The sequence below is a fragment of the Chionomys nivalis genome, chromosome 1, assembly GCF_950005125.1.
Source record: "Chionomys nivalis chromosome 1, mChiNiv1.1, whole genome shotgun sequence".
Lineage (NCBI taxonomy): Eukaryota > Metazoa > Chordata > Mammalia > Rodentia > Cricetidae > Chionomys > Chionomys nivalis.
Window position 1 is genome coordinate 163,168,717 of NC_080086.1, and position 17,347 is coordinate 163,186,063.

Here is a 17,347-nt window from a genome sequence, read left to right on the forward strand (position 1 = left end):
GTTCCCCAGTATGTAAAAACTAGAGAAGGGATTGGTCTGGGGACCAAAATATGCACTACATTCTTTAAGACCCAAGGATGAGGCCAGTGAGGAAATCCAATCATCAGGATGCTTATATGGGAGATTCTAGACGAGGAGATGCACAGAACAACTAGACAGAAGAAGGAATGATATGGTCTTAGACATGAATGAAATTAATGGTGGTAATGATGATGACGAGGAGGTATAACCAGGCAAGACTTAGAGTAGAGGAATTGGGACCCCAGCCCGACCACATAATCTCTGACCTGCAATTTGCCCTGCGTACAAGATAGGCTAGGGTAAAGGTGGCCTAGAAATTATGGCAGTGGCCAATGAACGACTGGTGCAGCTTGAGCCACACACCATGAGAGGAGTCCACCCTTGATACAGTCTGAGGGCCAGGACCTAGAGGCTGGACAGCCCAGAGAGCTACGATAGAACCAAATCTAACTGGCAAAAAATAAATAAAATATTCAGTGAAATGATTCCTAAAGATATTCTGCTATAACTCGTAGATTGTTACTTTCCTAATTGCTATCAGAGAGGATTCACTCAGCCACAGATTAAAACAGATGCAGACACCCACAGCCAAACCTTAGGTGGATCTCAGAGAACCCTGTAGAAGAGGGAAAGAAAGGATTGTGGGAGCCAGAGGGGCCAAGGACCCCACAAGAAAACCGGAGAATCAACCAACCTGAACTTAGAAGAGCTCACAGATACGAAACTGCCAACCAGAGAGCTTGTGTGGGACTGACCTAGGCCCTCTGCACATATGTTAACTGTTAGATTGCTTGGTTTTCTTGTGGGACTCTTAACAGTGGGAGCAGGGGCCGTCTCTGACTCTGTTACCTGCTTCTGGGATCTTTTCCTCCTACTGGATTGCCTAGCTCAGTCTCAATCAGAGAGGAGTGCCCAGTCTTATTGCAACTTGATATACTATGGCTGACTAATTTACAAGGGAGGTCTGCCCTTTTCTGAAGAAAAAGGAGGAATAGGAATGGGGAGGGGGGAGTTGAGGTTCTGGGGGGGAGGGGAAACTGTGATCTGGTTGGGGAGAAAATTAATTAATTAAAATAAATTTTAAAAAAAGATGGGGGGGAGAAAAGGGTGGAAATCTGTGGAATACACACACAGGCTGAGAAAGAAAAACCAGATAAGGAGAGAGAATGAGAAAAGAACTGGAATATGGAATATAGGACTTGGAATTGCTCTGTCGATTGGGGTGATCCCACCCATTGTGTGTAGGAAACAGTGAAATTCTCTAGATTGATGAGACATCTTGTCCTGTCCACAGTCAGCCTTGTGTCTCACACGTCCTTTGCACTTCACTTATGACTATTCTGTAAGTTCATGGATATATGAGAATAAAAGCATTTTTTTAAAAAAAAAAAAAGAGTAAAGATGGAGCAGGAGAGAATGGTACCTGGAAAGCCAAAGAAAGTAAGGTTCTTGGGTTTTTAGTTTGTTTGATTGGTTAGTTTTTGTGTTTTGTTTTGTTTTGTTTACTTTTTTGTTTGGTTTCATTTTGTTTCGTTTTTCAAAACAGGGTAACAATCCTGGCTGTCTTAGAACTCACAGAAATCTATCTTCCTCTGTCTCCCAAGTGCCGAGATTAAAGGCAGGCAGTAAGATTCTTAAAGAAGAAGAGTAGTCCCAGATGTGGATGGGTGGGAACCACCCTGAGCCAGGCAAGAGAGAATTCACCTCTCACAATGAGAATGAGCCAGCTCTGAACCACTTTCTGTTTGTTCATGTTAACAGCACAGAGGGAGGAGAAAGGGAGGCATTGGCTAAAGACATAGAGGTAAGTAAGCCTTCTCCAAAGTGGAAGGTCATTCACCTGGAAGCGTAATGTTCCTTTCTCCCTGCAGACCATAGGAAGCCAGTGACTCTGAGAAATCTAGCCAATCAGGGCCAGTTGCACGGTTATCAAAACACAAGTACCAGAGTTATTGGACTTCACACTCCTAAAATCCCCAGGGACTACCATGATCCCTTGCTAAGGTTGGGCTCAGCTTTTGCTTTTTATAGCATTCAGGTGAAAATGGAGTCCTTGTTAAAATTCTGGTGGGATTTTTCTGTTCCCACTACAGTTTATATAAATAGAACGGGCAGGAACAGGTCACCCTAAAATGGAGGTTCCTGGCTAAAGTTACCCCCACATTTTAAAAATAATCATATATACATCTTGTTCATCAATAATAAAACTATTTAAAGTCTTACTAACTTTTTTATCCAGCTTCAAAAGTGAAAAAACTTCTTAAGAATAAAAGTACAATTTGGATTCCTTTAAAACTATTTTTTAACCTTTTAACTTTTTCCTTTACTGGTTCACATTGAAGTGTTTCTCTTGGGGTTAAAGTACCCTCTGAGGAACTTGTATTCGGTCCCTAGTTGTCTCTGCACTCACACTGTCTCCGAGTCCCATCTACTTCAAAGCTCCCTATTGGTCAGAAGAGCTAAAGGGACGGCTTTAGTGTTCAGTCTAGACCTTGGAATTCTTGATACTTTTTTCTCCACCCAGCAACTGGAAATAGAACCATAGCCTAGTGACTTGTACATTAGCTCCTATTTCAGCAATTAACCATACAAAGCCTGAATCTTCTTTAGCCACTGCAGAAAGGAACGCAACTTAAATTGTTTCTTTCTCCACCATGATTTGTAGCTATTCAAGCTCAAACTGTTACCATTTACCTGATTCTCATCTCTCAGTGCTTTTTGTCACTAATGACTTGTTTTTATAAAAAGTCACTCACAGGCAGCATCCTATGCAAAGTGCCAAGAAGTTGACTTGAAAAAAGCTGCAATCTGTAGATTGAACAATAACAATACTCCATGAAGCACTGCTTGCTTCAGAACAGCCTAGAGGCATATAAAGTTCCTGGCAGCCTTCTCAATCCCCTCCTACACACACACACACACACACACACACACATACACACACACACACACACACACACCGTTTCTTGGAAAAGGTTAAGGCTATGCTTTGTTTTATGTTAATTATCCCAATGCATAGTTTTTCCCATACAATGTCAATGTGCTTCTGTAAACAACAGTTAATGTTGTTTCAGCTGTTTTCTGCAGTATGAGGACTTGAACTCGGAGCCTTGCACATGCTAGGCAAGAGCTCTCCCATGGAGCTGTGTCCCTAGCTCTCTTGCACTGATTGTGAACTTCATGTAAATGCCATTCACAATGTTGACTTCACTCAAATCCATGTTTATCCATTTGGAAATATGGATGACACTTTCCAATATTTTTCTTGGTGGGTATTCATTGCATATGGTGTTGGGTTTCATGTAGATAACTTCTTTCAAGTATATTATGTACTCTGACCATATTCACCTCCTCCTCCTCCCTCTCTTTGGTTCCCCTCCTCTTTCCCATCATGTACCTTCAACTCTCATGTCATGTGTGCTAACAAAGAATTCTAAGAGTCAAAATCGAAAGAAGATGTGAAGTTTTGTCTTTCTGCGTCTGACCTAGTTCACTTCATGTGATGAACTCCAGCTGTACTCATTTCCCAACAAATGACATAAATCCACTCTTCTTTTTGGCTGAATAAATAAATCTCCATTGTGCATATATTCCAGAGGCTGGGTTCCATGGCTGTTGTGAACAATACTATAATAAATATAGACACGCAGGTATTAATGTGATATGTTGACTCAGAGTCTTTGGGGAATATGCCCAGAAGTGGGCATGTATATCTTAAGTATACTGTGCTAGTTTCCATTGTATAAATATATTATAATTTATTGTCCACTCCCTGTTAGTAGACAATTAGGTTTTTGCATTTTTGGTACACTATCTTTATTTTATTGTTACAAACAGAAATACTATGGGCATTCCTAGCCTTTTCACGCTCTCACAGGTACGTGGGCGAGTGCATGTCTCCAACCTTATAACATAGTCTCCTCTTCTCCAGGGTTGAGACAGTTATTCCACACCAGCAGTCAGCCCAGAGCCTCTTTCGGGCAAAAACAACCCTGCCCCACCCAGGCCTGGGAAATACCCAAGGCCTTGGGAAAAAGGGTTCAAATTGCCTAAATAGAATCACTGTTATAAATTGAAAGGGAGCTCGGGGCAAAACTGACTGAGATGCTCTGAGGTAAATGAAGTGCCCTAGAGTGAGGGCCTGAATATGAATGAGTGGAGCATTCTAAAGAACAGGAAGTGATGGAAATGGAGGAGGAGGACCTAATATAAAGTAAATTGCCTTTTCTTTGCAAAATACTTTGACGCCAGAAAAAAATCAATTGAAATAATTCAGATGCTGGAGTTTCCCATAAAAGCAACCAACCTGTCAATCTCCTATGAGTGTGACATCAGCTTGCAACCTGACTCAACATCCCCTTCAGGTAACTCCTGGTGACTCCTGGGAGAATCCCTTAAACACCATCTCTAAGCACACAAATTTATAAAAAAGAAACATTTTTGTCCTTGAATCGCCTGCTCACTGTCTGGCTTATCTGTATCAGTGCTACTGTCTTTAACTTCAATCAGAGCACAATATCTCTGATACAATGTATGGGAACCACTAACTATGGCCACCTCCCAGAATAACAGGGAAGTCAGAGGTACAAAGGGAACAGTTGACAATGGACACGTATTGCGTAGTCAGAATCAGTCATTTTTAAATGAAGCTAAAATTTACCCCTGTCATCCCCAGGCACCTCTCTACAAATGTCTTAGGATGTCATGTCTACTTTTCTATAAAGCCTGGCCTGCTCTGAAGTGGCACTGAGATGCCTGGGGCCCAGCACCCTAAATCCCTCATAGAGTCCGTCATGGAGCTGATTAATCCACTCCCATACCTTCTCCTCTTTCACTTCTCGAAGAAAGGAACGTGCAAGTATTGGATTTTACTCAAGAGCCTCCACCCCCAGATAATGTACCTGGCACAGTCACTGCTCAGTGGTCCTTTTTGAACAAGTTTGGTGCAAGTTTCCTCATTCAGTGATTCTTCAATGGCCCAAGGAATTTATTCATTACTTCTACTTGTCTTATATGTCGATGTTTAGAGTTGATGGGGCAACTCAGCAGTAGAACCCTCCCCTAGCACACACAAGACCCTAGGATTGATCTTCCAAGGGATGGGGAAGAGATAAGAACCCACCAAAGACCCGTTTGACTTATAAAAGAAAATACTCAAAAATGGTTAACCATAAACTTTATAAGGATATGAATTTTATCCATTTAATTAGCATCTATAATATGTGTTATGCATACTTGACCTGTTGCCTGGCACATAGTAAGTGCTTAATAAATGCGCTGAATGGGTGGCCTTTGCTATGACGCATCCTCTGTACTAGAGTGAATCAATCTGCTCCTCTATTAAATGTTTCTCTGCCTGCAACCATTGAGAGATAAATATCCCCCAAAAGACGAGGTGTTAAGGGTTGGCCCCAGCCATGGACACTACAGGGCAATAGTAGACCTTTCCTGACATGAGAGCTACCAGAAGAAAGTTTAGTCATTTAAGGGCGTGTCCTCAAAAGAGATATTAGAACTTGGCCATCTCATTCTTTCTCTCGCCTTTGCTTCCTGGCTACTGTGAGAAGGAGCACCACCCTCTTCCACACACGCCCACCTTCACCACAGACCCCAAAACCACAGAGTCAACGAACCATGCATCAGAACCTCCCAAACTGTAAGGCAAAACAACCCTTTCCTCTTTTAAAGTGGTTGTCACAGGCAAGGTAACTAACATAGAAGAAAATATATGACATAAAATTTACCATTTTAATCCTTTTTAAGTGTACAGTTCAGTAGTGTTGACATGAACATACCTCCATTACCACCTATCTCTTCTTGGAGGGGGGGCTCAAATTTTAGCTCCAATCTGCAAAATGGTATTTGAGTAAAAGAAAAAGAGGCTTGTTTTTAATAGCAAGAAGCCAGCAGGTTGGTGTTCCACCTCTTCCTAATCCAGGTTAGCACCTGCAATGGATCCCTTTAGAGACTTCCTCTGTCTCTCCATGCTGCGTTTTCTTGTTCTCTCTTCCACGCCCCCAGTTTTCTATCCCTCTCTTTACACTTTCTTTTGACCGTGCATCTATTATCTATCTTCCATATAAATTTAGCTTTTTTACCATGTGGAAGGGGCTAGGGTTTCTAGAACCCAAACCCATTATTTTACATCTGACAGAAAGACGCTCTCTGGAGAATGCAAGGAATCTCAGGGCTAAGGATGGCTCAGTTGCTAAAGTGCTTGCAGTCCAAGAATGAGGACCTGAGTTCAAGCCTCAGCCCCCACTAAGAAGCTGAGTATAGTCGTGTGCTTATAATTTGAGCACGAGGGATGCAGAGACAGGAGGATCTTTGGCTCTCCCTGGCCAGCCATCCTGGCCTATCTGAGAGCCCCAGGTTCCAATGAGGGACCTTGTCTCAAACAACAAAGTGCACAGCTCCTGAAGAATGACACCTGATGCTGACCTTACACACACGTATACATGCATACACCCACGTACACATTAACACACATGAAACAAAAGTGAGAGGGAGAATATTTGCACTATTAAAAACTGCATAATCCAGTAAAGACAGCAGAATAATTTTTTTCTTCATTTCTTCCACAAAGCATCCATCAGGCTATGCTCTTCTCTATACACATTATTTGGAGCAATTAATTGCAGAAATATTTGCATCTAGACTATGTGTGACTCTAGTGTCTAACACCTAGACATGAATGATAGAGTGTGAGTGTGTGTGCATGTGTGTGCATGTGCGTGTGTGTGTGGTCAAGCCAGCCCAGCCTGTGTACATACAGCATTCTTCCTGCAAGCCTGGGGTTGCCTAGTCATAGCAGGGAAAGAGGAAAATACTTTTGTTTGGTTGGTTTGTTGGGTTTTGTTTTGTTTTGGGTTTGGGTTTTGTTTTGTTTTGGGTTTGGGTTTTGCTTTTTTGTTTTTTCAAGACAAGGTTTCTCTGCATAGCCCTGGCCATCCTAGAACTTGCTTTGTAGATCAGGCTAGCCTCAAACTCAGAGATCTTCCTGTCTCTGCCTCCCAAGTGCTGGTATTAAAGGCATGTGCCACCACTGTCCAGCCTTGGGAAAATATTTTTGACTGAAAATTCCAGTGAAATATACAGACTCATCTTCTAACTGATCTTTACCAGTCCACCAGTAGAACAAGTAAGCTGACCTTCTAGAACAGAGCTAAGGCTCTTGACTTTGTTGGTGCAATAGAAAAGGAACAGCCCAGTGTTCCCTGACCAATTGACTGCTGATCCAGTTGATCAGTTGATGCTAATGTGAGCTTGAAAGGGAAAGCCTGACCCAGTCACATGTGACACTCATCTTGAGAAACCGAGTCAATGGATGAGTGCTCTTGGGACAAGGACCACTGCACCTTTGTCCCATCCCAAAGTACCTCTTTTGCTACAGACATCAAGCAAATTTTTCTGAACACAGTGGAGTTCAAATACATTTCTTTGCCCTGCACATGAACCCACAAATGTTGCACCCAAATCACAAAGCACCCTGCCTGATCTTCATCTCTCCCTGGTTATGCTTGGGAACTACCAAGGAAGGAGGGTCTCACTAAAACTGTGTTTACTTATTGCACGTGGACATACATTTAAATATGCATAGTGATTTACGCCACATATTAAAAACCCTGCAGGTGGTAAGATTTCCCCATCAGTCAAGTGCTTTCCAAGCAAGAAGACTTGACTTCTTCCCTTAGCACGCAGATAAAAGAGTCAGGCACAGTGACATGTGCCTGTAATTCCAGCACTAGGGAAGCAGGGAGAGGAAGCCCCTGGGACTTGCTGGCCAGCTAGCCTAGCCTAGTCAGTGAGCTCCAAGTCCAAGTCCAAGTCTCAAAACAGGGCCAGCAACATGGCTCGGCCAGTAAAGGCACTTGCTACTCAGGCCTGATGACCTGAGTTCAGTTCCTGGAACCCACATCAAGGTGGAATGAGAGACTGATTCCATGGAGTTGCACTCCTTCCTCCACACTACAGAGCTGTGTGTGCAAGCGCGCTACACAAATGAATAAATATTAAAACAAAAGGTGCAAGACTCCTCAGGAAAGACACCTATGATCGACATACTCAACCTATGACCTGTACACACAAACACTGAAAGACCATGAGTGCCTCCACGGGTTTGTCTATAAACGGTACCATCTTAGGTTTAAAGTTTTTAATCAGCTGGTGCCCAGAACCCTATATGTATCATAGAAATTAAACTATCTCTGCCCTGCGGGAATGTGGGATCTTCTCCTGTCGACACAAGGTTTGCCCCCTTCTCTTCCAGAACACCCACAATCTGCGTATGCCGTAAGATTAAAACCAATAGAACTAGCCAGGCAGTGGTGGCACACACCTTTAATCCCAGCACTTGGGAAGCATAGATAGATGAATCTCTGTGAGTTCAAGGCCTGCCTGGTCTACAAAGAGGTCCCAGGAGAGCCAGAGCTGTTACACAGAGAAACCCTGTCTTGAAAAACCAAACAGTAATAATAACAGTTGAATAAAATCAATAGAACTATTTCCCTTTAGGCCAACTCATTCTTCCTTTTGTGCTTCCTAGGGATAGCCTTCATCTTTATGACAGCCACTACTTTTTGAAATTGGACACTAGTTGGCTTATTTATATGTACTGATATGTATTTATTCTCTCTACCCAGTATGTAAGCTTCTCCACTTTGCCCAACATTGTACCTGACATCCAGCCCATGGGCTCTCACGAAAGATTGCTGAATGATCATGTCCTTTGTGTGTATAAAACTTCAGTATCTATGACACTATGCAAAATGAAGACAGTAAAACATGTAACATGTGTGGTCCACCTTAATTACTTTAAGGTAGAATGGAGCCTCTAGAGCAGTGTTTCTCAACCTCCCTAATGCTGCACCCCTTTAATACAGTTCCTCATGTTGTGACCCCAACCATAAAATTATTTTTGTTGCTACTTCATAACTGTCAGTTTGCTACTGTTATGAATTGTAATATAAATATCTGTGTTGTCCGATGATCTTAAGTGACCTCTATGAAAAGCTAGTTCAACCCCCTCCCCCCAAAAAAGGGTTGTGTGACCCACAGATTGAGAACCACTGCTCTAGCGTTAATTTGGGAAATCAATATACTGTCTTTTTCCCACCCGACCCGACAGAGTCCATGGGGACAATACAGGTGGGTGATTTCTCAAATATGGAGCCAGAATGTGAATCCCTTATACACTGCCCAAGAAATTTAACAAATCATATGAGTTTTGTGAGCCTTGATCCCCTCTACTATAAAAATGGGGATTTAAAATAATATTAGTAATATCCAGCCATGAAATCTGACAATTTGGTTGCATGAGCAAGACCCAAGTAATAAATACAGCGGTCAATATGCCACATGGATGGGGGAAATTTTAGACAGTGACACTTCCTGATGGAAAGCTACAGGCAGGCAATGGCTGCCGGGAAAGGGAAAATGGGTTCTCTCCAGGGACGAGCCCCCTGATAGGCTATTCAGTCACAAGTGAGAGTCCTAATCCCATGCACACATGAGCACCACTAAATGGACTCAGTAGGGTAGTGTGTGTGTGTGTGTGTGTGTGATAATAGTTAAAAATGGGGTCATGAGTCCAAGAGGGAGTGGGGTGACACAGGAGCAGCTGAAGTGGGAAGAGGAAGACTGGAACTTGTGTCAATATGGTACTTTCACGTGAAAGTCTCAAAAAATAAAGATATAATAATAGGAATATCACCACATGGTGTTGCTAGGAACAGTAAATTAATAAATATATATCAAGCTTTAAGATGAGCACCTGGTATCAAGTGGAACTGTGATTTGAGTGGGAACTTTGAATTTTATTAAATTTAGGTAGAGCCTCACTCTGCAGCCCATACTGACTTCATACTCACTATGTAGCCCAGGATGGCCTTAAACTCACTGCAATGCCCCTGCCTCAGCCTCCCAAGGGACCAAAGGAAGGAACCACCATGCCTACTTCATAGACTGACATTTTTCTGAAATTTTGCGAAGAGTGAAGCATATTCAAATTCTGTTAACTGACGCTGAACAATTAACACAGCAGGGTCAGAAATTACCCTGAACTAAAACCCAAAACAATTCAAAAAGCAAAAGGTCTCCTAAACTGTAAAGTCTGACCTTTACGCCCACGCAATGGTGTGATTATCCTCATCTGAAATACAGCTTGTTATCTTGGAGGCTCTGAGCTCTTGCACAGAGCTATCCAGAAAAGTCTTCTCTAATGGTGGGAACCTTCGCCATAGTCTGCACGGTCCAAAACAGTAGCCAGCGGCCACGTGTGGCTATTGAGCATCTGTGATGTGGTACGTGCAGCTAAGGACACAAAAAGTTTAGTTTACTTACCTGTAGTTCCTCTATACTTAAACAGACACATGGGGTTGTGCAGCTCTGGGAAGTCTGGCAAACAAGCTCCTGGATTTGGACCTTACCTACATTCTAGCTCCTACACTGCTCCTCCCCTGTCCTCAGAAACAGCTCTCAGCAGGCCATCCTGCTTTCTCACCCCTCCATGGCTCTGCCAATGTCAGCCCCCTGCTGAAATGTCCTTCCTTGGCCACACTTCATCAGAGCCTTGTTCTGATTTCATTTCCTAGGAGCAACTGTCTCTACTCTCCCACCCTCAGCCCCACCACGAAGAGTTGCCATCACCTCCTCCATGTTCCTCTGGATCTAGTTCCATGGCGACTCTGTCGTTATATAGTTGTAATGTCTTCTCTGTGTCACTAACATCTATATGAACTTTGAGGGCCAGGTCTTACTCATCTCGCAACCTGGCACTGTGTGCCAAGAGATCATATAATACATGTGTTTATTCTAAGTGTTTCCTGATTACAGCATTAAAATTTAAATACGCACAGTGTTCCATTAAAATTATTTTCAAAGCACAACTACTTCATGACCACGAAAACTCCTGGGACCAAAGTCTATTATAAAGCAAATTTTAAAACAATAAAAAGTTCTTTTTCAGTTTAAAGGCTGGGCATGGTGGTGCATGCCTTTGCTCCCAGTACTTTAGAGGTAAAGGAAAAAGGATCTCTGTGAGTTTGAAACTAGCCTGTTCTACATAGTGAGTTCCAGGCCAGTCAAAACTACATAGTGAGACCCTATCTTTAAAATAAGATCAGCTAAAGGTCTGCTTATTTCAAACATCATCAATGTGGCACTTCAGTACAAACCAAAGAATCCCTGGAACAAGCCTATTTAGAGCTACCTGGATGTCTCTTGGACTTCAAAAATGGGACTTGTCATTGATCTGCCCCCAGCACCTGTGTTGACTTCTCCGAAAGACCAGGATGAGGTTTAGAAGCAAGGGGACATGATTTAAGACTCCTCGTTGCTTAAGGCACATGAGAATTTGGAGTAATTGATGCAATCCAACCTCCAAGAAAAGAATAATTAAAATCTTATCTAACACGGAAAATAATGACTTTGGATGATGTGTGACTGTTCCATGGCAGATGCTACCCAAAAAGAATCGGGAGTTTCCCTTATTCCTTGGCAAAGCTTCTGCACAAGAAATCCTTCTTCGGTGTCTCATATAGCATCTGTTATAATATTAACCTGGACTCGTAGTCACAGTTGTTTCTCTTTTTTTTCTTTATCATCGTAATTTCCCAACTAATATATTATTTGTATTCCCACACAACTAGAATTGGCTCTGGATAGATGCATTCATAAACCCGATTTTTATGAGGTATTTCCCAAAAACCAAGGCTCTGGTGGATGCATGCTCCAAATGTGTGTTTTGCCTGCTATCCAGGGACTCCTTGTTCAATAATGAAGCAAGAGTCACTGCCAGAGATCCACTCTGGTGTGCACAGCCATGGCCTGAGGCATCAGGAAGGTTGCAGAAAGCACACAAATCAGAGATACTTCATCTTCATGTCTGGTAGAATTTGAGAATTTGATTTCTGCTTTCTTCTTCATTTAGTGGTTTTGTTTTCTTTCAAAAGAACAAACAACACTTTCAATGCAATGACTGACTTAACAAGTGACTGAACCCTTTAGGGCAATAGAATCATTAAGATACAACTCATGCCAGGTGGGGGTGGTATACACCTTTAATCCCAGAACCTTGGATAAAGAGGCCACCCTAGTCTACAGAGCAAGTTCCAGCACAGCCAGCACAGCCAGAGCCATTACACAGAGAAACTCTTTCTCAAAAGAAAAAAAAAAAAAAAAAGACACAACTCACATTTTCCCATAACATTTTAAATAGACTTTAAACAACCTTTTTTCTGGTTTTCCTTTTCCTTTGCCCAGAATATATCTCACACAATTGTAATAGGATATGTTTCAAAAAGAGATAAAGATCTAAGTTCTTTTCAGGGCTTCTAATGAAAAATATGAGACAACATCTCTCCTTAAGGTATCTTAAATTTAAATATAGCAGTATCAATGTTAACATCCTTCTAAACTCCACCCATCTAGGACAAATGCTGGTTAATTCTAGAAATCGCTTTCTATATGTTATTAGAACTGCCTATAAATTCTATGAATATAAAATGCACTTGTTTACAAAATGTCTATTACTGCTTGGAAAGGGAAGACCTGGTTTTCGAAGATGATGTTGCAAGGTTAAAAAAAAAAAAATGAAGATGGTGACCCAGGTCTCTCAAGATTTGTACGCCCAGCATGTCATCTATCTCAATAATGCCTAGCAAGAATGCCAAAAGGACAGGAACAACCGTGGTGAACAAGTGCTTGCAGCTGACAGTGATTGCTGTGTTTGAGGTGATGGGGAACAGCATTTCCATTAGTTCAAGTGAAATACAATGCCCTGCCAACTCTGGGTATCAGTGTATTCAATCCCCTGCTGTGCGTGTCCACTTTCTGCTGCTGCAATTAAAAAATCAGTCGATACGAAGTCAAAATGTTGTTCATTCCTCCCCCTATCCCTTCCCCTGTTTCCAGCTTCACCGGAAGAAAGTGTCACTATGGTAACCAGTTCCTCTGATGCACAGACCAAGTCAACCTCTCTAGTCAGACTGCCAAGCAGGCAAAATGGAATAGGAGACCTGGATGGAGCCACCAGAAGTCACAAACCCCATTTCCCTCCTCCTCTAAGTAGGGTCGGCCGATACCAGACAAAGGATACCAGTCTGTTCTAAAAGGCTCAAGGAAGAAAATTTAAGGATGTCCTTCAACAAATCTTGTCAGCGCCCACCAGTCATTATCAGCAGCTCTCCCCAACACTTCAGCTAGCTACCTATCGTTTCCATGGTAAAGAAAGCAGAGCACAGATAAAATGACACCATTAACCTGAAAACAGTTATAAAGTGCCCCCCCTGTGAAAAGTAATTTTGCTTCCTCTTAGTTTCCTGCTTCTCGGTCCAGCCCCATAATATCTTGTGCATCCTTCTCAGAGTCCCACCTGGATCAGGCCACACTAACAAGAGCCTTGTCAGGAAGCAGGTGGAGTGCCTGTGAGCACCGCCAGGCCCATCCTTAGTCAGCCCCAAGAAGCTACACAACAAATGCCAAGATGGACACTCACTCCTTCTCTTTCCTAACTCTTCTCCTCACCTGCTAACTGTGAAATGGCCTTCTGGACCATACCCACCACTAATCATTCTTACATGGTTGGTGGTGGTGGCGATGGAGGTGGTGGTGGTGGGTGGTGGTGGTGGTGGTAGTGATGTGTGTGTATTCAAATTAACAATTTCTTTTGAATAACCTAAACATTTTTGCAAATCAAAGTACATCAGTTCTCTCAGATATTGTTTTAAAACATCAGTGAACTTCCTGGTGATGCGAGAAATTAAGAATGGCTTTATATCTTGGCACATTTGCAACTATTAACACAGTTGTCAACTACTCAGTAGCTGAAGATAGTGACAGATGAGGGGAGAAGCAAGGTCTGAAATCTGCACATCTTCCCAGGGTGCAGCCATCATAGAAAAGAACACGGTCCCCTCCTCAGAGTGACAGCAAAGCAAATGACAGTGAACAGTATTTCAGCGGACTGACGAGACAGGATGGTTCCCAACATATACAGGATTCACAAAATGCATCATGCAAGCAGACTTTCCTATGCATGTGATCATATTCAAATATCAAGTGTTATTAGCAAATGTTTCCTTATGATCTGTCTTCTATGCCTTGAGTGGTTTATATAAATCTGAAAATAGTATTTTTTCCTCCTGGTATGCCCACTCAGGTTGACTTTTTGGTCTTACTAGACTGCTGACATTCATTGCAAACCGACAGTCACTTCTGTCACCCACCTCTCCAAGAGAAGAAGTTAAGTACTGTAATGGAATGCTGCTCAATAGCCACTTTGGGCTACTGTAAAACGGGGCTAGAATTTCTTAGTGTTTATATGGCCAATACCTACACCATGACTTCTACAGTGCAGTACTAAGTAAATGTTTCTGGGGTCCATACGGCCTTTTCTGGGAGACACCCCCACCCCCAGTTTCCCTTGCTCGAAGCAGCTCAACATCTAAAACAGAGATTAAAATTCGGAGCCAGTTACCCCTGACACATCACCCTTAAAGGGCTTCCTCCAGAAACAGCATTGGAGATTCCCTTCCTTCTCAAAGGCTGATGAGGCATTACTTGGATTTTAAGAATAAAAATAAAAATGATCTACGAGATTCCATGCGAATCTAGATAGACAAGAGCAAAACGGCAGGTGAGCAAAGAGAGTGAAACCTTTACCACAATCTATTACAGCTATGGAGAGGCAAGTCCTGCCCATGCCAAGGCTCAGTCAGGCCTGGATAACTGAGCCACTCAGAACCAGGAGATGCTGTCGCCTGTGGCCAACAGGAGAGGCGAGGGGCTGCAGGGCCTACCTAGAGGCACCGGGCTTTCTGCAGCGCCACGCCTCGCGCCTGGAGCTTACCTTTCCGGATGAGGGCGGCGATCTCTGGGTCGAAGCCCTGCCGGTGGCACTTCCTCCAGAGGCCCATGTTGGTGGAGTTGTACTGCCGGCTGCACTCGTCCGCCGGGCTCATGGCGAACAGCTGCCGGCGATTCCGGGCCCGGAGGAGTTTGCCCTCCCAGCGGTCCAGGCGCGAGCGGCTCGCACGCAGAGGCAAGTTGTTGTTGTTGTTGTAAATGAAGCCGGGGTCGACCCGGCGGGTGTTGAAGGCCTTGCACCTGTCCCTGTGCTTCCTGGCGTCCGTCTCATACCAATGGTCGGAGCAGATGGCCACAGCCAGCATGCCGAGGGCGCAGAGCGCTAGCGAAAGCCCGGTGTAGAGCAGTAACCTTCCGGCAGCCATGCCTCCGCTTGGCGGCTACACCATGGGCATGATCCGCCGCAGCCTCGCCTTCCCTCTGCACGCCCGGAACAAAGCGGAGGGCGGCCGAGCTGGGGGTGGGGACTGGAGGGGATCTGTGCCGCGGCGACCCCTTGGCCCCCACCGGCGGGTACTGAGCCGGGAGACTGCGGGGATCGGGGCGGGCAGCCTATAAAGTTCTGTTACGGAGAGGCTCCCGCGGGGTCCTGAGCATCCTCCGGACTGGTGCAGCCTTCTCCGGTGGTGGCGAACTCAACACCGCCACTTCCCACCGTTCAGGAGGCGACTGTCCTAAGCCTCCGCCTCGGCGCGCGGCCCGGCAACAGCAAACTAAATACCAAGTGCTCTCGACCGCGACGGGATTTGCTGGGTTTCTCTGTGCAGCTTGCTGACCGAAGTGACTGTCCTGGCTTCCTGGGAATGATAGGGAGGGCGTGTGAGGACGCAGCACTCCGCCGAAGGAATGGATTGCGCCCGCGCCCGGCTGCCCTGGATCTCGTTCTCCTGGACTCTCCCCTTTTCGATCTGCAGTCGAAGGCCGGGGATGTGCACCCGAAACTGTTCTTCCTTTCTGCGTCGGGTCTTTTCAAAGCCTCGGTCCTCCGATCACCAATAGGTCCTTGACTCCTGCTGGCCCACGCGTGCTCTCAGAGGTGAACTGCCCGAGGACACACGATCTCGGACTGCCTTTCCCCGCGAGCTCCCGGGTGGCCTGCCTCTGGCCTCACCATTCAGACTGTCTAGCTTTTGGACAGCGGGGACACCCAGGCGGCGTTAGGCGACTATTCCCGGCCCGGGGTTTGTAGAGACTGGGCGGCAGCTGCCAGTAGCTAGGGGCGGACGGCACAGAGGAGGGCACACCCCGGGCTTTCCGAGCTCCTTCAACACCATGGACAGGTCGCTCAGGGGTGGCGCGCAGCCGGCCCTGTCGCCAGCCTCCTCAGTGTCATTCTGCTCTTTCCAGCTCCTTCTTCCTGGAATGTGTACGCCCAGCCTCCTCCAAGATCCCCTCTGCCTCACTTCACCTAATCTCCCGCAGCCCCGCGTGGGAGCTGCCCAGGTGCTAAGCAAATGCTGCGGGCACGAAGAAAACCCAGGACCCGGCTGCTCAAAGCAACCCGCCCCCTTCGCTGCCACCTGAGCCCAAGCAGTCCAGCACCCGCTTGCTCTGGCCAGCTGGGGTCAGCCACTCTCAGACTGCACCATTTTCTTCGCAGCCCACCCAGGCGACGAGGAGCGGGGTCCCTCGGCCTCGTGCAGAGGATCCCGTCCCGGCCTCGGCGTCCCGCGATCCGGCTCCCCGCACTGTGGTGAATGGGGCGATGGATGGGGGGGGGGGGTAGGGAGCCTCGGTACCTCAGCTTACCCTCCCTATCTCCTCCTCGAGCCGCGGAGGCTTCCGGGCCTCTCAGGCTCAGCCGACGTCCGCGAGGAGCGAGAGCCTAGCCTGCGCCCCAGGGGCTCCAGAAATCGCATTGCCCGGGTGTGGGCGCCCTAGGAAGCCGCTGTCACTCGCTCGGCCTCTAGGCGCTGCAGCCTTGGCTAAAACCCACAGCCGAGAACACGGAGCGCGCAGCCAAAAGCTAGTGATGTCATCCGTGCAACGTGAGCCTCATCTCTTATTTTTCTAGCCTTCTTAAAGTTGAACCGCACCAATTTCCCAGGCACGAAATGTCTGAGTCTTATTCTTTGGCCAGGCAAGTGAATGGTGTCGAGGTAGGTATGCACTCCATCACATCCATATTTATGCACATATACATATATGTGGCATGTAGCATGTTTATGTGTATTATTGTAAATTTAGGGTTGGTGCCCACGTCTCCTGTTTCTCTTTTGACCGTGGAAAATTCCCTTAAACTCGCCACAGTTCTTTTTTTAAAAAAGGTTTAGAGAACCGTCTTTAACGAGCTCTGAGTGAACCCCTGGGCCCCGGGTTTCGGCCGCTAGTGTCTCCCGTTCGTTTAATCTTTGTCGTCCCCCCCCCCCTCAGAAAGCCATAAGCAAGCACTACCTTACTAGCTACTGTGATTTCCACCTGGAGCTGAGCAGAGAGCAGCGGTGAGGCTCTCGGCCAGCTC

The 17,347-nt window shown here is 45.3% G+C and overlaps 1 protein-coding gene across 1 annotated transcript in view; it reads right to left on the reverse strand.

The window, feature by feature from the left end:
- The window catches only part of Tmem178b (transmembrane protein 178B), a 384,790-nt gene extending 367,984 nt beyond the window's left edge, over nt 1-16,806 (reverse strand). The window contains exon 1 of the mRNA XM_057770123.1: nt 14,870-16,806. Within this exon, the coding sequence (XP_057626106.1) occupies nt 14,870-15,251 (382 nt within the window). The 5' untranslated portion in view covers nt 15,252-16,806. The remainder of the gene's footprint in view (nt 1-14,869) is intronic.
- Between the last annotated feature and the right edge of the window lie 541 nt (nt 16,807-17,347).